At 43.1% G+C, this 21,993-nt stretch overlaps 2 protein-coding genes across 4 annotated transcripts in view; both read right to left on the bottom strand.

Moving 5' to 3' along the window:
* ift46 (intraflagellar transport 46 homolog (Chlamydomonas)) overlaps positions 1-8,131 on the bottom strand; it is a 40,308-nt gene extending 32,177 nt beyond the window's left edge. Inside the window, exons 1-3 of one of the 3 annotated variants that reach the window (XM_072238166.1) lie at positions 8,024-8,131; positions 6,163-6,259; positions 2,469-2,557 (exon numbers count right to left, since the gene is read on the bottom strand). In XM_072238166.1, the coding sequence (XP_072094267.1) occupies positions 2,469-2,557; positions 6,163-6,259; positions 8,024-8,053 (216 nt within the window). In that variant the 5' untranslated portion in view covers positions 8,054-8,131. Of the gene's footprint in view, positions 1-2,468; positions 2,558-6,162; positions 6,260-7,811; positions 7,900-8,023 lie in introns of those variants that run through there. The other 2 variants (XM_072238164.1, XM_072238165.1) reach the window with 2 other exon arrangements.
* Positions 8,132-8,884: 753 nt separating this feature from the next.
* vps11 (VPS11 core subunit of CORVET and HOPS complexes) overlaps positions 8,885-21,993 on the bottom strand; it is a 38,753-nt gene continuing 25,644 nt past the window's right edge. The window contains exons 13-16 of the mRNA XM_072238162.1: positions 21,535-21,737; positions 17,760-17,931; positions 15,505-15,727; positions 8,885-14,999 (exon numbers count right to left, since the gene is read on the bottom strand). Of these exons, the coding sequence (XP_072094263.1) occupies positions 14,832-14,999; positions 15,505-15,727; positions 17,760-17,931; positions 21,535-21,737 (766 nt within the window). The 3' untranslated portion in view covers positions 8,885-14,831. The remainder of the gene's footprint in view (positions 15,000-15,504; positions 15,728-17,759; positions 17,932-21,534; positions 21,738-21,993) is intronic.

The raw sequence follows: 21,993 nt of genomic DNA, 5'->3' as shown, positions 1-21,993 counted from the left end.
GGGAAAAGGTCCCTCCATATATCAATTAGACCAACATCCTCAAAAAGAGTGTTAACTTTCTTATGTAAGGACTTTGTTTCATAAGTTTTTCTATTGGAAGAGTCTAACTTTGATTGTAATTGTAAATTTAAGTGTCCACCACATATCAAGAGGCCTTCTGTTTCCGTTACCATAACACTAGTAATTTTCTGGAAGAAACTAACATCACTTCCTGGGAGTGTGTATATATTCAATAAAGTAACTGGATTTCCATCTATATTCCCCCTTGCCAGAATATATCTGCCCTCCTTATCTCCCATTTCGAATACTTTTTCCAAAATTTAGCTTACTTGAGATGAGAATAGCAACTCCTCTTCTATATCCTGATTTACATGAGAAAAACAAATTAGTGAAGCCCATTCTCTTTAATGTTCTGTGCTCATTATCACTTTACAGTGAGTTCCCTGTAAATATACTACATGGGCCTGTTCTTTTTTCATTTCTGATAGAATTTTACTGCGCTTGACTGGATTCAACAGCCCATTGACATTAAAAGAAATGAATTTTACTTTGTCCTTAGCCATGTGTATTTATCTGTTAGTATATCATTGAAATTTGCAGAATATAACTTGATCAATCTACTCCCTGAACAAGTAAGAGCCAAGAAACACGAATAATAAAAAAAAGTAATGAAGGTGTGATTCTAAGGCTGGGGTCTCTAGATGACCCTGGGTTGGGCTAGAAGAAAAGTCTAGCCATGGGGGATAGCCCCTCCTACCTGTGGGTTGAGGGCTCCCATTGCAATACCTATAAAAGTAAGTTAAAAACAACTTACCTATAAAGTAAAAACAAAAGTAAGTAACTTTTTACTTACAAAGTAAGTAAAAAGTTTATCAGCACTTTTAAAGTTAGCCAAACCTTATGGCTCTTCTGGAGGAGGTGAAGGCTGCCCTCAGAGAACTGACAGTCTCTTCCTAATATCCTCTCTCGTTCTGCTCCCGTCCACTGCTTTCTAGGTTCTCTTACAATTTCCCAAGCAGTTCGGGATAACTGCTCAGCCAGACTTTCCCTTGGTTTGACCACGCTAATGAACAGTCCTCGGTTGTTCATGTCTATAGTCGCCTCCTCCACTGTCTGGTACAGTCGCATCCCTTCTTGGTAAAATACCCTCAGTTTAGCAGGGTACGGGGTTTGGAATTTAATTTTTTCTTGCTTTAATATTCGTTTCGCTTCGGAATATGCCTTCCATTTCTCTAGGACTGCCAGGGGGTAATCATGATTGAAGTATATTAACTTCCCATTCCAAAACACCCTCTTCTTATCCCAGGCCCTTCGTAAAATCTCCGCCTTGCTCTTGAATCGAAGGAATTTAAGTACTATTGAGCGCGGTTTACTTTCCCTGTCTCCGGGACGCCGCTGAACGAGCGAACGATGTGGCCTCTCAACTTCAATCTCCATAGTCTGGGGAATCTCCAGCACTTCCCGCAGCACCTTGTCTACAAAGTCCATCATCGACAATCCCTCCAGGAACATTATAAATCCTGATATTTTTCCGTCGTGATCTTCCCTCCTGGTCAAGCAATTTACTTTTTTGTTGATTTAATATTTTTATTGTCTTACTTAGTATCTGTTCCATGTTTTGCACGCGATCTTCCGCCTTCTCAATTCGAGTCTCTGCCACCGCTATTTTCTGATTGACGTTGGCGAGCTCTGACTTTATATCATTGAGTTGCTGCTTTATATCTTTTTGGACTTCCCTTATCTCTTCCAGAATTCTTATCATATTTGCCGCTTCGCCTGCACGAGGCCCATTGTCAGCTTCGCCACCTTGTGCACGTGTAGGAGAGCCGCTGCTGCCCCTCTCTCTTCCATAGGCTCCGCAGTGATGCTTTTTTATCTCCATTCTTTCTCCCCATTCTTGCCCCCCTTATCAATTCAGATATTTTCAAAAGATCTTATACTTGATGGATTAACGGGGCAAAATATGCATTTTTCCGGAGGAGCTGTTGATTTAAGCTGCCATTCTGAACGATGACATCACCGGAACCATCCAGCCAGTAGTCTTTTGGGCTAAGTTTCCATTAGCTTTGCACAACCTGATGGAGCAAGGTTTGCCCATTCCTACTTGCAAAACTGCTCAAGCTGTGCCAGGTTAGTTGAGACTTATCCACAAAGACTATTGGCTGTAATAACAGCAAAAGGTGGTTCAACTAAGTAGTGAGCAAAAGGAGATGAATACTTTAGAACTGCAGTTTTTCAAGCTTTACAAGTTCCCCTGTTTTTAGGGCTCCACTGTGAAAAATGACCATGTGAGTCACAAATAAAAATTCTCAGTTAAATTGATCAAAACCCCTGGTTGTAATACTCATTTATGTGAACGAAGGGTTGGGAGTTACAAGGCACTACATCCCTTTAACATCGGTGTTTTTGAGTGTACCTGAGAGCATAGTCTAGAAATAATCATGTACAAATACAGATGAATATGTTACCTCCGATTTACTATCATCTTCTTCCTCATATTCATCGCTGCTACTATCTGCCATGATTCTGGTCTGGGAGAAGTTTAACCTGGGGCCACCTGAAAGCAAATAGAAGGAAATATCAGAATATCTCTCAAACAATAGTTCTGTTGCTGTAAAGAGAAAAAGATCTATGACTGTGAATGAATAAAAGATCACATTAAGAAGTCTTAATTATTTTGATGCAGTATCAGGATATTGGCATCATTGATAAAGTTTGCATTTATTGTTCATCCCTAATTGCAGTGTTGCCTTCTTGAACTGCTGACTTCCTCCTAACAAAAGTGTTGCCACAATGTTGTTCAGAACAGTTCCAGGATTTAGACCCAGCTACAATGAAGGACTAATGATACATTTCCAAATCAGAATGGTGTGTGACAAACCTGCAGGTGGTGGAGTTCCCATGCACCCATTGTCATTCTCATTGTTTTGAGAAGGGCATTTTATAGACAGTATAAAAGTTTCAAAGTACATTTAATATCAGAGTATGTATCCACTATACATGCACAGTACGTATTCGTCCTCTTCACAAACATCCATGAAACAAAGAAACCCCACAGAACAAAGCCCCAAAGCTCCCTGTCCCCCCGCACAAGTAGCAGCAAAAACCATTGTTCTCCCCCCACCACCTGTGCCAGCAGAAGCAGCAAACCCTCCCAACAGCCCCCCCTCCCCCATCCACCCACCATGCAAGGAACAGCAGAAACACCAAAGGGTCCATCAAACTACAGTCCATAAACCAGCACTTCGGTATCTCAGACAGGCTCTCTCTCTCTCTCCAGCAAGCAAGAGAGAGGTCATTCTTGCAACAACGAGAGTAGAGACCAGCAACTCGCTGTTCCAATGTTACAATCTTCCATGTTGCTTATCCAAGCCCATGGAAAATTATAACATCGGAACAGCAAGTTGCTGGTTGTAGCCATTGTGTGTTTGTGATAGCGAGGATGAATGTGTAAGGTAGTTGGCAGGGTGCCCTTTCAACTTGCTTTGTCCTTGCTGCTGTTGAGCTTCTCGAGAATTGTTGGCACTGCACCCATTCAGGCAAGTGCAGGGTATTTCATCACACTCCTGACTTCTACTTGCAAATGTTGGAAAGGCTTTGGAGTGACTCAAGATAAAGACAAATATGATGATCTCTGATCTACTTCTTATGGCAGCTGCTCCAGTTGAATTTCTGGTCAATGATGACTTTAAGAATATTGACGGTGGGGGCCTTGATGACAGTCAAGGCCAGATGGTTAAACTGACTACCCTCACTGGAAATGCACATTACCTGCTAATTCCATCATGTGATAGTTGTTAGCCTGTACCTCTATACCTGAATATTGTCTTGATCTTACTGCATGCAGCTGCTTCATTTTCTGATGAGTTGTGAATGGAACAGAACACTATCACTTTTGATCTTACGATGATGAAAGAAATCGTGAAGTAGCTCAAGAAGGTTCAGCCTCAGAGATTTCTGCAGTGATGTCCTGAGGCTGGGATGATTGATCAGTATTGTATTAAAAACATTTAAGAAGGATGAAAATAGATTAATGCTTTCATTACTATAATACTGCTCAGAATACCAGTGAAAATCCATTGTTACTGCAACTAGAAATCCTGCATAAGCTGAACAAAATGAATATTAGATGAGTTATAGCTTCTATCCAAGCTTCAGTCATAAAAATCTGTGAGGCAGAGCTACTTTCTTCTTAAGGATATATTTAACAGAATTGGATAAAAGCTTCAATTAAAACTAGAATTAAATACTACCCAAATTTGTAGTGGTGAGGCCTTTTCTGGAAGCAGATAACCTGTGTTTCAGAAGCAAGCTGAAATATCAAGCAGCTGCTTTTAAAGAACAAAAAAAAAGAGGAAAAGCTCAATAGTCAAGTGACCTTAACAAGAGGAATTCATCATTACAGCAAAATCTGCTGGGACTCTGTGTAAAATACTTGATGATCTGAGTGTCTTGGTACTCCTAGGTCCAAAGCGGCATGTACTTTCAAACTTCAACTCAGCTTGGTATACTCTGGAAAGGAAAGGCTAAACAATCTTTTCATGGGAGCAATGGAGTCTAAAACAGAGATCCAATAAAAGTTATAAAATAATGAGAGGCAAAGAGCAAGTGCCTTTTTCCTCATGGTTAAAATGTCTAATACTAAAGGTTAAGCATTTAAGATGAGAGGAGAAAAGTTCAAAGTAGTAATGTGGGGCAATTTTTATTCACACAAACTTGGTGGGTGCCTGGAATGCACTGGGTGGTGGAAGCAAATATGGTAGAGGTGTTTAAAAAGCTCCTAGATAGGAATATGGACCACATGCAGGCAAAAGGTGGAGGGGCAGGTAGTTTAGAGGAAGGAGAGATGCTAAAGAAGGACTTACAGATTAGGAGATTGGACAAAGAAATGGCAAATGGAATACAGTGTCGGGAAGTGTATGGTCATGCACATTAGTAGAAGAAATGAAAGGATTGACTATTTTCTAATACAAAAAATCTGAGGTGTAAAGGGACTTGAAAGTCCTTACGCAGGATTCCCTATAAGTTAATTTGCAGGTTGAGACTGTGGTGAGGAAGGCAGATGCAATGTTAGCATACATTTCAAGAAGATGAGAATATACAAGCAAGGATGTAATGTTGAGACTTTATAAAGCACTTGGAGTATTGAGAGCAGGTTTGGGCCCCTTATCTTAGAAAGGATGTGCTGAAACTGGAGCAGGTTCAAAAGGAGGTTCAGAAACTGATTCCAGAATTGAACAGCTTGTCATATGAAGAGCGTTTAATGGCTCTGGGCTTGTATTCACTGGAATTCAGAAGAATGAGGGGTGACCTCATTGAAACCTAATGAATGGTGAAAGGCCTTATTAGAGTGGATGTGCAAAGGATGTTTCCTATGGTGGGGGAGCCTAGGATTAGAACACAGCCTCAGAATAGAAGGATGTCCTTTTAGAATGGAGATCAGGAGGAATTTCTTTAGCCAGGGAGTGGTGAATCTGTGGAATTATTTGCCACGTGGTCTAATTTTACTCTTGTATCTTATGATCTTATGGTCAAAAAGAGATTAGTGTAATTAGGCATCATGAACTTAATTAGTTTGGCACAATATTGCAGGCTGAAGAGCCTGTTCCCGTGCGCTATTATTAGTGAATGACAAACACAGGAAATGGTTAAGCTCAGTCCAACTGGGACAAATGAGGGAAGCTCAGCTACATTTCCAGTCTCTGGGGATTCCAATTCAATAAAAGTTGGTCTGTATTGAGATTAAGAAAGAACAGAATTGGGCTTTATGCCTTGATAAATAGCAAGGCAAGAATCACTCACTATCTTGAATAAGAAACCATTGAACACCTTTTTCATGAGTCACTGCCTTTATCCAGAGGAGTTGGGCATGTTGCAGGTTCTATCAAAAGACAGATTTGTGAGTTGAGATATTTTGCTTTTATTTATATACTGTAAGCACTTGATAAGTGAATAAATCATTCAACTGCAAATATTGATATCTGACCTCGTGACCTTTCTCTGGTGGTTTCTCACATCAATTATACTCATTATGACACATGTGTTTTTCTGGCCACATATGTAACATTCTAGTGTACATATCCTCTGGAATGTTTCACAATCTTTTTGTCTTCCTTTATATATTTATTCCTATATCACAAGCTACTATTCACCCTTACTTACCAGACTGCCTTGGGGATGGGGTGTAGATGCTTGCTACTTCTTCAGAATCATTCACATCCAGACTTTCATCATATGGCTGGTTAGCAACAAGCTTTGTCTGAAAACAGGTTTTAAAATTGTTTTAAAGTAACAAATTGCACTGTTTATTATGTTGATGCAAATTAATTTTATGCTGCAGTTACAAAAGAAACTGTGATTAAAGTACTTAGAGGAAGGTGAGATGGAATTTACAAGCATTTCCATTCCTGATCAACATTATGTGATAACGTAAACACAACATATGATTTTGAATCCGTATACTTGGCCTCAACAGTTGAAAATCCAGCTAATAGTTTCTGCAGATGTGTCGGTGCACGAGAAATCTTAGCAAGCCAGAGGAAGAAATAGTGTACCTGTAGATTTACAATGTTTAGGTGCACCTCAAATATGTGAACACCATCAACTGGGCATATTTATCAGCCTTGCTACATCAGTGAAAAGGTTTTATATTCTGCTATAAAAAATAATCTTTTTCAGCAACACAGAGTATATTGTAAAATGGGACACAATCTTGGTCACAGTCTGTTAATGTTGACTCATAGATGCAACAAGCAATTTATGTGCCTTAGATATGTTTGTTGAGAAAAGGTACTATGAGAAAGAAACACTTATTTCAGTCCTATTTTCTTCTATTTTAAATTTTATTCACTATGCAGGATGTTTATTTCTCCTCCTCTAACTGCTCTTGATGAGATGGTGGTGAACAATCTTCCTGAGCTAGTACAGGTCTTCTGGTGAAGGAACAAAAGGTTCTCCCACAGTCTGTTGAGTCAAGAGTTTCAGAACTTTGATGCAGCAGTGAACAACAGTAAGAAAGATGAGAGACTTGGAGGGAAATCTGCAGACGGCATTGCTTCCTTCCACTGGTCTTTCTTTGATGCAGGCTGGGGGTGGAGGATGGTGAATAACAACACATCTTGTAGATAATATGTATCACAGCCATTATGGGCCAGTGAGGAAACAAACAGAGTGCTAATCAAATAGGATTTTTAAAAACTATTAATCCATTTTGCTTTTAAAAACAATGATGGATTCTGTCTCTTGCATTTTCAAGTATTAAGCTCTGAAGAAAATAAACTAGCCTCTTTGACTGTCAGCTCAGAGTGAGAAAGTTGTAGCTTTGAGTTCCACTCTCAGAGCACATAACCCAAGTTCACTATCCAGTGCAGTTTCGATGGAGTGCTGCACTCTGAGATACGGCCATCCTTTGCATAAAACCGTTAAGCATACCCATGACCCCTCTGTTCAATACGGATGACAAAGATCCTGTAATACTACTGTCATTTGGTTCAGTGACAATGGCACTATTTCTACAATAGCTGCATGCAAACAACGACAAATTCTATTTTGCAACCATTCTCCCCATAAACCTTAAGACCAACACGGTTTCTATAGCAACACCATTTTGCGTGTAGTACGATGTCCTTAGCCAAACTTCTGCCTAGAGCCAGCTACTCATCTCACTGCTGTGTGCAAAATTTTGCCATATTCAGTGGCCACTACCACCATCGTCAGATATAGTTCTCTTTGGGAACAAAAGGCCTTTTTGTGGAGATTAATTTGAACCACTTCAGGGAGAGTAAATCCTCCCCACCCAGCAAACCGTTTACCTGATTACGGCCCCTCATCACTCCCAGCCGCCTACCCTGCGCCACACACCACCACCTCGGACAGGGCAGCGCTAAGCTAGGGGAGGCTCACTCACGGTACACAAGGCTGTCACTTAGGTCCAATATGCCGGGTAACAGCTAGAGCTCGTCATCGAACTGCGGGACTGCCTTTATCCGGCTTCATCAAACTAAGGCCGCGTTGCTATGGTTACCTTAGTTCCCTCAGAGTCCGACTCCGCCATGAACTCACTGCCCGACAAAAGGCCGCGAGAACTGGGTGCGCCTACGCGAACTCAGCTCCAATAACCAGTCACGGAGTGATCGCAAAGGCAGTTGCAGGATTGGACGTGGAAACAGCGCATTGTTGTAGGCACGAGAGGCTGCATTGTTGTGCGCATATCCTTACGGCGGGAGAGACCATTCGGCCCGTCGCATTTATGCCAGCTGCTAGCAATCTCCTTTTAAACCACGCAACCCGATTTCCATGTACAGTATCTGATCTCCCTCTCGTTATTTATCTCTCTCAATTTAAGGGTCATTAATATGGTTTTTTTCCCTTTATTTAATTTTATCATTGCACTTTACCCTCGGTTTTTCCCCCCCACTGAAGACATTTTCAAAGTTTTTAATTCTTGTATCATTTCATTTCCCAGTAGAAATTCTGTCTGAGAGAACTTTCCCCCTCCAGTCTTTTCTAGACGTCAGTTGCTATAGATCTGGGAGATGCTACTGAAGAAACCTTGGCGAGCTGCAGCAGTGCATTGTACTGCAACTGTGATGGAGGGGCTGTTTAGCTCCAATTATATTTATTTCATAAGTATGGAGGAAGTACTTCATTGTATTTCTAAAGTGCCTTGCCCCAGCATACTTTTCTCAAAGCCATTCTTGAGACCACTACTACTCTTGGAGGTTAAGTTTCTGGTCAATGCCAAGTTCCTCATGTTGATTTTGGGCACTCTATGATGGTAATGATACTGACTGGCAACATACAGTGAATAGACATTAGCCCAGATATTCCCAAACTGGGGTCCACGGCTTTAAAAAAAAGACCCAGAATGCTTCTTTTATGTCAAGAGCATTTACCTTGGAATTCAGCACCATTATCCATATTTCAGTCATAATGAGACTTAGAACAAAGGTCTTAAAACCCAGATTGAATAGTGATACATTGTTGTCAATCCTACTTTCCGTAACACTGCTGACAAACGCATAAAATTATGGTGTATTAGCTAGATGGATTAGATAAATTACTTTTTAGACATTTATATAGGTAGTACATTTATTCAAGTAAAACGATTACAGAATACACTTTATTTACAATTTGAAATCCTATATTTTCAGCCAAGCACAATTAATCACTGTGTGATGCAGACAGGACAGGAGCAGCAGCAAAGGCAGGAATGGCAAGATGGACAGAAAGAGCCAGTGGAGTGAGTGTCTAACAAGGATGGTTAAGCAGTTCAGCATGTGAAACTGGCCTCCAACACATACTGGCACATGAATTATGAAAGTTTGTTACTTATGCAGTAAACGCAGCAAACGACAAACATGTTAGTCCCTTCTTTCTGCCCATAATATGGCTAGTATCAGGTATTTAAGGTAGATGAACTGAAATGGGGAGAAACAATGCAACAATTCACGGCTGCTTTCTTCCGGCAAACTAAACTTTTGGCTCTGCTTGGTGAGGGTGTTGGGATCCTGTGCCTTTATTTCAGGAGATAACAAGTGGTTAGAAAGAAGGGGAAGCTTCAGCATGGAGTGCTATGTGCAATAATTCAGAACTACAATCTTAAGGAGTTTCTCTGGTGTTCTAGGTTTTCAAGAAGCAGGTTAATACCCTCATAAACAATCACTTGCCACAAAAACCTGAAGCCAGCTTCATTCCACCATTGCACATGAATAGCCAATAAAACTGTGGTCTATCAAACCATTTTAAACACATACACAGATACTGTATACAAGCAGCCACAGTTTGGGAGAGAGGATCTTGCTCCAAGCTCAGGGTAAAGGAAGAAAATTAAAGTAATCCTTAAATATTACAATAGAAAATGACTGAAAGTGTTTTACTTGGGGGGGGGGGGAAACAGCTATTCTGCTCATATTTAATGCAAATCTCGAGGTCCAATTACACGCAGTTGTTGGACTAGCCAAGTTGCTTGTAAAGACACTATCCTGTGCTTTACATGGAAAGGGAATACCACGCAGATTGAGGAAAAAGGTGAGAAATTAAAGAGTGTACAAAACTGGAGGAAACCGCACATCTCCAACGCGTGGGTAAATGTTTTTTGAGATTTCAGAGAAAGCAAATCCTACTTCAGTCACAATGTTTATTGATAGTCATGCTGAGACAAATATGTCAATGCTGCACACAGACCCAACACTTGGCCACTTTGTATCATATCCCACGATGTGGACCATATCACTGAAGTCAGTCACCCACTGACTCAAAAATCACAATCTCCCAAAGCTGGACCTAATATTTAGAAAAATAAAGTTCAAGGCTTTATTGTTATTACAATGCAGGCCAGAATAACTGAGTAATGTGCAGCATAACTGCGCTTTACCTGGCCCTGAACTATACGGGTACAAGCAACACCTGTAAAGAAGTTATAAATGAAACGATGAAGATGCAAGGTGTAAAGAATCACTTCTCAAAATGGAAAAAATCTGCAGATGCTGGAAATCCAAGGGGGGGGGGGGGAGAGAAACGGGACACAAAATCCTGGAGGAACTCATCACATCAAGAGGCATCTACAGAAATGAATGAACAGTCAACGTTTCAGGCCAAGGCCCTTCATCAGGGCTGGAAAAAAAGATGAGAAGTCAAGGAGATAAGGTGAGAGGGGGGAAAACAGAAATGGGGAACAGTGAAGGAGTGGGGTTGGGGGGGAGACTGGAAGTTCGAGAAATCGATGTTCATGCCATCAGGTTAGAGGCTATTCAGATGGAATACATGGTGTTGCTCTTCCTGTTTAAGCGTGGCCTCGTTATGGCAGGAGAGGAAGGCCATGGGAATGGGAAGTGGAATTGAAATGGGTGACTACCAGAAGATCCCATTTCTGGTGGACAGAGTGTAGGTGCTTGGTGAAGCAGTCTCCCAATCTATATCAGGTCTCACTGATATACAGGAGGCCACACTGGAAGCACCGGACACAGTACATGACTCCAACATACTCACAGGTGAAGTGTTGTCTCACCTGGAAGGACTGTTTGGGGCCCTGAATGATATTGAGGAAGGAGGTGTAGGGATGGATGTGGATCTTATTCCTCTTGCAAGGTTAAGTGCTAGGAGTGAGATCAGTGGGGAGGGACAAGTGGACAAGGGAGTCACATAGGGAGCGATCCCTGAAGAAAGTGGAAAGGGGGTGGGGGAAAGAGGGAAAGATGTGCTGCTTGGTGGGATCTTGTTGGAGATGGTGGAAGTTACGGAAAATTATGTGGCAGACGCAGAGGCTGGTGGGGTGGTAGGTGAGGACAAGAGGATCCCTGTCCCTGGCGTGGCAGGAGGGTGGGGTGAGGGCAGATGTGTGTGAAATGGAAGAGATGCAGTTGAGGGCAGCGTTGGTGGTGGAGGAAGGAAAGCCCCTTTCTCTGAAGGAGGAGACAATCTCATTAGTCTGGAATGAAAAGCCTCATTCTGAGCAGATGCAGCACAGACAGAGGAGCTGAGAGAAGGGGATGGCATTTTTACAGGTGACAGGTTGGGAAGTCCAGTTAGCTGCGAGAATCAGTGGGTTTATAAAAGTTATCAATAGATCGACTGCGTCCAGTGAGATAGAGAGAGAGAGATCGAGAAAGGGGTGGGAGGTGTCGGAAATGGACCAGGTAAATTTGAGGGCAGGGTGGAAGTTGGAGGCAAAGTTAATGAAATCAGCGAGCTCAGCATGGGTGCAGGAAGCAGCACCAATGCAGTCGATGTAGTGTAGGAAGAGTTGGGGAGCAATACAAGTGTAGGCTTGGAACAAGGACTGTTCCATGTAGCCAACAAAAATAGCTGGGACCCATGTCTACACCTTTTGTTTGAAGGAAGTGGGAGGAGCCGAAGGAAAAATTATTGACAGAGAGGACCAGCCCTGCCAGGAGGAGGAGAGTGGCAGTGAAGGGGTACTGGTTACGTCTGTCTTCCAGAAAGAAGCACAGGACTTTAAGGCCCTCCTGATGGGGAATGGAGGTATATAGGGACTGGACATCCATAGTGAAGAGTGTGTAAAGTTTCACAAATGTAGTTAGGAAGGGACTGAACTATGGAGGATAAAACAGAGTCAAGATATCTGCATACAAGTTCAGTGGGGCAAGAACAAGCAGGTACAATGGGTCTACCTGGACTGGTAGGTTTATGGATCTTGGATAGGAGGTAGAAACGGGAGGTGCGGGGTAAGGGAACTATGAGGTTAGTGGCAGTGGATGGGAGATCCCCAGAGTTAATAATGTCGTTGATGGTGCGGACGGCAAAGGCCTGGTGTTCCTTAGTGGGGTCCTGTTCAGGGGTAAGAGTTGGTGTCAGAGTTGTCAGCTGGTCTCAGCAAGGTAGAGGTCAGTCCACCAGACTACTACAGCGCCCCTCTTACTGCGGGTTTGATGGTGAGGTTAGGATTAGTGCAGAGAGAGTGGAGAGCAATGTGTTTGGAAGGAGCAAGGTTGGAATTGGAGAGAGGAGTGGTAGAGTCGAGACGGTCGATGACTCGTTGGCAGTTAACAATAAAAAGATCCAGAACAGGCAGAAGACCAGAGCGGGGAGTCCAGAAAGAGAAGGAGGGTTGAAGACAGGAGAAGGGGTAACCTGTGCTGGTAGGAGAGTCCTTGCTGAGAAAGTAAGCATGAAGTCAGAGGCAGTGGAAGAGCTCAGCGTCATTGCAGGCGTGGAACTCACTGAGTGAGGCAGGGGGACAAAAGTGAGGCCTTTACTGAGGACAGAACATTCTGCCTCAGAGAGGGGAAGGTCAGGGGGAATAGTGAAGACCTGGCATGGATGAAAGCTAGGATCAGAAGGTGGAAGAGTATTGGTGGTGTTTGAGGAAAGAGGAGGGTTGGGCTTTTTAGGGAAGGTGGGGTGAGAGGAAGATGGAGTCTCCGAAGACCCAAGAGCTGGTGGTGGGACCTGAGACACACGGGATTGCAGAGAGTGGTGGTGGGGGAAGGGGAGACTGGAGTTCCAGTGGCAGTGCATAAGGTCCCAGCCTGGAGGAGCTGTCGGTCAAATTCCAGGCTGGAGTCGGAGCTTGAGGTTGTGCAATAGGCACTTTGAAGGTGTCTGGGGTTGTTGGAACACACATTGATGGCGGTGGAATTGCTGGAACCAACAAGGTTGGCAGCTGATTCAGCAGTCTGCAGGTGCACAATCTTCCGATCCTTGTTGGACGTGAGAAAGGCCAAGAACCGGCGATTAAAAGCGCTGACCGACGAAGGATAAAGTATCAGACACATCCATTGCAGGCGGCGGAGAGAGAATCCCGGAGTTGTGGCAGCAACTAAGATAGGACACTAGGTAGCTCCTCATGGCGGAAAGCGTGGTGCATAGAACGCAGCAGGAGAAGCAGTCAATTGAATGCGAGTACCCAAGTCCTCTGAGGGTCCAAATCGAGAAGCTTGAAAACAGATCTGGATGTCATATGGCACAAGATGGTAGCGAAGACATTTCCAGGAAGGATATGTCATTGTGGTAGCGGGTCTGAGTAAGCACATGGTCAAAGAGTTGGAGGACAGCAGATGTCACAGAGAGCGAGCAGTGAGAGAGGGTTTCACTGAACTCCGAAGAGAAGATTTAAACTTCTTCAGGGTAGGCATCCCTGGAAGAGACTTCAGTGTAGTAGTAGAATTGCAAACACGAGAAAATCTGCAGATGCTGGAAATCCAAGGCCAAATACATAAAATGCTGGAGGAACTCAGCAGATCAGCCAGCATATATCAAAATGAATAAACAGTTGATGTCTTGGCCTGAGACCCTTCTTCAGGACTGGAGAAGAAGGGGAGAAGTCAGAATAAGAAGGTTGGTGGGGGGGGTAGGGGAAGGGGAGGAAGAAGCACAAGGTGGCAGGCTATGAGTGAAACCAGGAGAGGGGGAGTGGTGTGGGAGGATGATTGGTGAAAGGAGGGGAATCTAACAGGAGAGGGTAGAAGATCATGGAAGAAAGGGGAGGAGCAGAGGGAGGTGATGAGTAGATAAGGAGAGAGAGGGAAACAGGAATGGAGAATGGTGGAGGGGGCACAATTACTAGAAGTTTGAGAAATTGATGTTCATGCCATCAGGATGGTGGCTACCCAGACAGAATACAAGGTATTACTCCTCCAAATTTGAGTGTGGCCTCATTGCGGCAGTAGAGGCAGCCATGGACTTGCAAGTCAGAATTGGAATGGGAAGTAGAATTGAAATGGATGGCTACCAGGAGATCCTGCTTTTTCTGGTAGAAGGAGCATTCGTGCTCAGCGAAGTGGTCTCCTAATCTACGTCGGGTCTCACTGATATACAGGAGGCCATACTAGGAGCACCAGATATGGTAGATGACCCCAACAGACGTGCAGTGTCGCCTCACCTGGAAGAATCACTTCTCTTCATATTGAGATTTGCAGTACTTCTACTTGTTCATTTACATACCCCGTAAATATCGTCCGATTCCACTCTGCGAATTGACCTTCATTATCTAATGAATCCCTGTTATCTCAGGTGATGCTCTTTGAGCCATTGGAAAAGCTATTTTTGGTAACTCCATCCCATTGTGTTTAGAAAGATAAAGCAATGAATTGCAGGCAACTTCACTGTATTAATCAGCAAGGTAACTGGTCAGCCCGAGGATTCTCACTAAAGTCTCATGCACCAGGCCTTAAGACCTTGCCAAGGTAATTGCATTGAATCACTCAACACATGCACAATGTGCATGAATGCTGTGCAAGGTTATTCATTCACATCCATCTCATTCCTGTACCCATCAGCTTATTAAGTCAACTTATTGAACTTTAATATTACAGCAAAAGTTAGACACAAATAAAAAAGGAATTTGATGACCGTGTGGTCTTGGGGTCTGTTTAAGTTGATCTTTTCGTGTGCATCAACAAGTCTCTCTGCAGTCCAGCATCAATGTTGGCAGTGGCTCCTCTCCCTGGGAAGGCATCTGTGATTAATGTCAATTTATTGAAGACTCCGCGTCCAAAATAGTCAGCGATGACTGAGAATCCATCCTTTGAACATTTCAACTGGGAAGCAAACATCAGAATGTTATAATTCTTATAAACAGAGGCAAAATAATGTAAAAGGATCAGTCAAACACAATTGATGGTAAAGGCTCCATTAGTACAGAGCATAGGTTGTAGGCATCCTGGCAAATCTCAGTCAGAGTCTGACTGCTGCCAAATCAGTTGCGATGCAACACCAACACATCAGCCTGAGGCTAAGGGAGGAAGCAGAAAATAAGGCAGCCAGAGTTCACAAGATTGATTATTAAAACCTCTGACTCCTGCACAGCTGCAGGTCAGGTATCTGGATAAACTGCAATGGTTCCCATAGTCAAGCAGCATGTCAGCAAACCCCTCAACCTTGTCCCAAAGGTTCAGACCCATTGCTTGGACCTCAACACAGATTAATTATCTGGAGGCCTTAATGCAATCCCATTACCCCAAATCTTCAGACATTTCATTCCTGCGACCCATAAAAAAAAAACTTCCCTTAACTCGCAACCATCAAGTGATACATTCCTTTTACCTGGTGCTGAAACTTCTCATGAAGATCCTGCTTCTGCTCCTGTGCTCGGATCATGTCCATAACTTTATGGTTCTCTGGCATACAGGTCGGGCATTCAGAGTCATGTTCTGCGTAACTCTCAAAGCAATGCTGGTGGAAAGAATGTCCACAGAGGAAGTGGACAGAGGGAAGTTCCAGGGGGCTGTTGCACATACTGCACTTGGATTTCTGGAAAGTCTTCGCACTATTAACAGAGAAAAACTGTTATTCCCTGCATTAAAATTAATGCTCATGGTACTATTGATATCAACACAAAGTTTGACTACAGGTGTCCCCAGCTTTTCGAATGTTCGCTTTACGAAACCTCACTGTTACGAAAGACCTACGTTAGTTCCCTGTTTTCGCTAACAGAAGGTGCTTTCACTGTTACGAAAAAAGGCAGCATGTGGAAAAAGCAGCGCACAGAAAAAAACAGCGTGCTCCCCAAGCAGCCGCTCTCCCCCGGATACGGAACGACATTCTAGCCGGCATTGCTTAAACACGTGCCTGTGAGCATCTGTGCTTTATGTCAATTTATTTTGAGCATCCATTTGCAAGATGGGTTCTAAGGTGTCAGAAAAGCCTAAAGGAGCTCATAAAGGTGTTACACTTAGTGTAAAACCAGACATAATTAAGCATTTCAATCGTGGTGAACGAAGTAAGGACAAAGTGAGTTTGGCTTGTGGAAGTTGAAGACGACGATGTTGAAGAGGTTTTGGCATCTCATGACCACGAACTCATAGATGAAGAGCTGATGCAATTGGAGGAGGAAAGGATAACAATCAAAACCGAATGCAGTAGCGAACAGACTGAAAGTGAAGTCGTCCAGGAACTGAACGAGAAGCAATTGCATGAGATTTTCGCTGCAATGATAAAATATGACTAATTTTGAAAGGGTACGTCAGTTTAGGGCATGTTTGCAAGATGGTTTACAAAGAACTGTATGATAGAAAAATGCGCGAGGCTAGCAGTCAAGCATACTGTCGTTTTTCAAGCCTTCCACATCAGCCATAGCAGACGGCAAACCTCGACCTTCGCCATCGAGGCAGGCAGACATAGAAGATGATGACCTGCCTGCCCTGATCGACGATGAGATGACACCCCCGTGTCCCACCACCCTAGTGGTCCCAACCCCCAGGGCCGCGGACAGATACCGATTCACGGAGAATGCAGCGGTAGCCGGGAGGCACCCAGCACGTCTTTAAGAAAAAAGTCGAAATAAACAAGCTAATTAATTAGGTGCCGCCCAGCACGTAAATGTCGACCCAGATCAGAGGCAATTGCCGATTGCATCTTAAAGGAGAGATTGTTTCTGCCAAGAGCGCTTGCGTGAGATTTTCTGCCAAGAGTGCTTGCGCTGCGTTTTTGCCAAGAGCGCTTGGGTGAGATTTTCGCTACGCAGAACAGTGCAGACAATGATTGTAGAAAAGAATTTCTACTTTATATCGGCTGTGTATTTATCATATCATTCCTGTTTTTACTATATGTTACTGTTATTTTAAGTTTTATGTGTTATTTGGCATGATTTAGTAGGTTATTTTTGGGTCTGCGAACACTCACAAATTTTCCCATATAAATAAATGGTAATTGCTTCTTCGCTTTACGACATTCCAGCTTACGAACCGTTTCATAGGAACGCTTTACCTTCAGATGGCAGGGGAAATCCTGTATTATATATGCAAATATTTAAGCATTTAATATGTGGGAAGGAAAGAATAAGGACAAGGAAAAGATAGAATGAAGAGAGTTAGATTGTGTACACAATAACTAGAAGTGCAGAAGCAGCAGAGGATTTCACTAGTTGGGGGTGGAATACCTCTGACTTTGACAAAACTCAATCCAAAACACTACTAAAAAGAACTATTGTACCAAAAATTTGTAAAACATCAACCACTGTGCGAATGGGCCAAATATTAAAGAATAAGTTAAGAGCACAAACTGTGAAATGTTTAGATCCATTTCAATCTAACTTTGATTTGGTCAGATGCTCCATCATATATCGTTGAATTAAGGAACATTGGATGTTTCATGTTGTTCCACATTGCCTTGTGGCACATGGAGCGGCAACCCTGCCGTTACTTTTAGCATTTGTCTGTTTTCGCGAGGCCGAGTTGCTTGCTCGAAAGTGTGCAAGGAGCCAGCCAAATTCAAACCCAGGACCACACCACGAAGTTCGGTGCAGATGCCATTATGCCACTGTCTGGCTTATATGTTTCAGATCTCTAGTATTTGTTTACCTGGTCTCTAGTTCCTCGATCTCTTCTTGGATCTTCTTGGTTTCATCTCTGTACTGTTTGATCCTTCGCTCGTCCTCTGCAATATGGTCACTCTCCTGCTGCAGTTTGTTAATGAGGTAATCCTTAATAACAGAGAGTGTGGCTGTGGAGTTATGAGCCAAAGTCTGCACAACTGCAAAAAAAAGTCAGGAAAAGGTTCAGATTGATGAACAGTCAAAACAGAACCTCTGCACATAAAAATGTAGAATTATGATAGCTCAAGAAAGTGAATGGCACCTAACGGCAACTCCTTTGCTTTCATCTTTGCAAACAGCTCTATTTCTATCTTTAATATCTTCTTCCCTTTTGGGGTTCTTGTGAAGACCCTGACCTGGAGTTACACGCTGACTTTGGCTCTTTGCGGGAATGGGACGCGCTCTCTGGATTTCATGACTGGCCATTATTCGACATGCCAAGGATGCCTCCTAAGAGTTTAGCTCGACTTCGGAGGGTCGAGATCTCGTGGATCAAAGGTCGGTGTCCAGGCAGGAGATCAGTGTGTCGTGGGAGTCGGAAGATCTCTGGCTGTGTGCCCAGAGACCCGAGATCTTTGGGCACAGAGCTCGGAAGTGATGCAATGGACTTTTAACATCGTAAATCAGCGAGTTGTTTGTTATGTCTCCCCTCACGCTGTGAAACAGTGACACCTCTTTTCCCTTACTAGGGAGGGAGAGAGAGCCTGTGATATGTCAAATACCGGGTGAATGAGTAGTCTTTCGAGTCCTGCAAATCTGTGTCTTTGCTGTTGCTTTGCTCACGCTTGAGTGCTCAGTGGCGGGTGCCGATGCTTAATTTTGCCAGAGGGGTGGGGAGGATCGTTGCTGGCTGCCGCTTACGCACGGGAGGGAGGGGAGCTGGGGGGAGGGAGAGAGACTTTGGGGTTCTAACATTTAACTGTCATTCATTCCTTGGGGCACCCCTGTTTTCGTGGATGTTTGCGAAGAAAAAGCACTTTAGGATGTATATCATATACATTTCTCTGACATTAAACGTACCTTTGAAACCTTTGAAGGAGATAAGTTTCGAAGAAAAATATTCAAAGGCTATGATAAAAGTGCAAGGGATTGAGCCTGAAATCTTTTAATAAGTCAGCAGAATTGCAATAGGCTAAATGGAAATGTTACAGTATTGTAGGCGAGAGGGCATGCTGCAATGAAATTTTGTATTCTGCAGCAGGATATTGACAAGTTGTGTGAGTGTGAGAAGACAGGAAGTCATCATTTTAAGAGAAATCAAGAACAGATATAATCTACATGGGAAGCGCTTGTAAGTGGGTGGAGCAAAGATAGATCTGGGTGTTCAAGTGCACAAATCACAAAAAGTTAGCAGGCAGGTAGAACAAGTAGAATGCTGGTCTTTATTGCAAAGAAATTGAACTTAAGAAATAGAAAAGTATTATACAGGGTGTTGGTGACGTCACACGTGGAGTACTGTGTATAATTTCGGTCCCTTTATTTAAGAACGAACATACTAGCATTGGAAATAGAACAGAAGAAATTCATGTAACCACTTCCTGGAATGAAGGGGCTGTCTTAAAATGAATGGCTAAAGAAATTTCACTTGTTTTGCTTGGAGTTCAGAAGAATAAGTGGCGATCTTTTTGAAACAACAGGTTTTTAAAAGATTGTGGAATTGAGGGCAATGGGGAAAGTCTTACAAAAGAATGGTCGAGGCCTGGAGTGGATCATCCACGAATGTATTGAATGCCAAGGCAAGACTGAGGCCCGAGAGCCTCGTATTCCAATTTTCTTGTGTTATAAAACCATAGAATGATTCAGCACAAAAACAAATCTTTCAAGAGCCTGATGGTTGAGGGGTAATAACTGTTCTTAAATCTGGTGGTACGAGTCCTGAGGCTCCTGTACGTCCTTCCTGATTGCAATAGAGAGAAGAGAACAATGGCCTGGATGGTGGGGGTTCGTGATGGATGCTGCTTTCCTGCAACACCACTCTGTGTAAATGTGCTCAATGGCGGAGAGGGCTTTACCCGTGATGGACTGGACTGTATCCACTACCTTCTGTTGGAATTTCCACACAAGGGCATCAGTGTTTCCATACCAGGCTGTGATGCAACCAGTCAATATACTCTCCATCACACATCTATAGAACTTGGTCAAAATTTTAGATAACATGCCGATCATCTTCCCATCATCTCTCCTCCTATCAATACCACCACTAATTTTAGAGCCACCTGTAAGCTTACTAATCATACCTTCTCTATTCATATTCAAATCATTAATGTATACAGCACATAGTAAGGGTCCTAGCACCAATCTGTTCTTGTCTATGACTTAGTACACACTACTTTCCTAACAGTAAATAATTTTGAATGGGCTTAAGCTGCAGCCCTGAGGAATGCTAGAGCATTCTCCTCCTCTTGTACAACACAGCCCCTCACTGATTGTACTGCAATTGTGGAAAAAGAAGAATATTGCACTGTTGGGAATACATAAGGCAGACCTGCTTTACCAAAATTTTAAGGAAGACTCGAAAGTGGGTAAAATATACCACTGGCTGTCCTTATTTAAATTTGCATGGTCTTTGCATATTAATATGTTGTTTTTTTTTGGGGAGGGGGGGTTAAAAGCAGATTGTTGGGAGTACTAACTTCCCTAATTACTGAGCTTGCATACAAGTTTGTTAAGTGAACATACTTGAGTTGAATGCAGGATAGTTTATCGCTTGCACTTGATAAAGAAAGTGAGGCCACATCACAAATAAATCCACTATTTTAATGGCTGTAAGCCTAACAGAGGTTTCTGCAATGATAACAGAGCTCTTTTAAGTTTGTTTAATTGTCATTCAACCATACATGAATAGAGCCAAATGAAACAGGGTTACTCCAAAGTCAAGGTGCAAAACAGAGTACCGGTCACACACAGCACCAGGCACTCATAACACATAAGATAGCAGGAAATATACAGTCACACAAAAAAATATAGTCCCAAGTCCCTGAATGTTGCAGCAGTCTGCAGTCAAACATAATACACTTGTCTTCTGATGAGTGAACACTGGGGGGGTGGGCAGCACTGACTTCAGCATGGACACCGCACTACATTGCCCTCCGGTACTCCGGTGGAGCACCTGACGCTAATGCCACTCCCTGGGTGACCATAAACTGGTGACACCATGGCTTGAGGCCTAGTCCCCAGACAATGCAGCTCCCCTGCCATTCACCAGTAAGCCAATGAATTGGACTTGCAATTCCACACCACTAATATACAACAGGGTCTTGCAATCACAAGAAAAGTGACTAAGACAATCACTCGCTGTGAGAATGCACTCCTTCATGCACTAACGCTTCTCTGTCACAGGCAGCATCACGGTCCACACCCTCCAGTTTCTCTGCCAACGAGCAACTCAGTGATGGGGTAGAGCTGCAGTACTCTTAAGTTCTTAATGCCCAGCAAAGGTCTTGCAATCACAATACATATGCCTAAAAAAGACAATAACACTTTTGGTTGACCCCGTAGAAGCCTCTACATCCAAGTGCACTGCCATCTTACTGGAAGAGCTTGTATTAGATAGTTGAACCTGCCTTTCACTAGTCTGAATAGGGGATCTGAGACCTTGCTTTGAAGCTAGATGACCTAACCTACTAAAAAATTAATTTATTCACAGTGCTGTTTGTGTGCAGATCTGTCCTTGGATTGCAGCAGTAGGTGGGGGGGGGGGGGGGGGGAGGGTGTCATATGCTGTTATCAAAGGTTACTGTAATCATAAAAAGCATCCTTACCCAGCAAAGGGGGCATGAGGTTGTTCCTGTCGATGTGCCTCAGAACACTCATGATATATTCTTTACAATCCTCTTCCTTTCGTGCAAAGTATCCGAGTGCTTGTTCCCAAAGGCAGGCTTCCTGCTCACCATACCGCTCACAGGTCTCAATCACTTTGGCATACTCGTCATTCTGCATGTGGTAATGCATTATCTGCTGATACCTGGGTCACAGAATAGGCTTATTGTGAGGAATAGAGAAACACTTCAAACAAACATATACATAAACTTTCAAAGCCTTTGCCAAAAGCCTCCATGAAATTTAGTCACTGTTGCAACATGGGAAAATCCATCTTCCACTCAAGATTCCCAGAAGAGCAACAAGGAATTTTCCAGACAATCTGTTTTACTGATGTTGATTATGATTGATGGACAAATATTGGCCAAGTATCATGGGAAGAAATCCATTCATTGATTTTC

Source organism: Mobula birostris, chromosome 20 (genome assembly GCF_030028105.1).
Source record: "Mobula birostris isolate sMobBir1 chromosome 20, sMobBir1.hap1, whole genome shotgun sequence".
NCBI lineage: Eukaryota > Metazoa > Chordata > Chondrichthyes > Myliobatiformes > Myliobatidae > Mobula > Mobula birostris.
The sequence above is the reverse complement of the archived record's forward strand: the minus strand, read 5'-3'. Positions and strand labels throughout refer to the sequence as shown.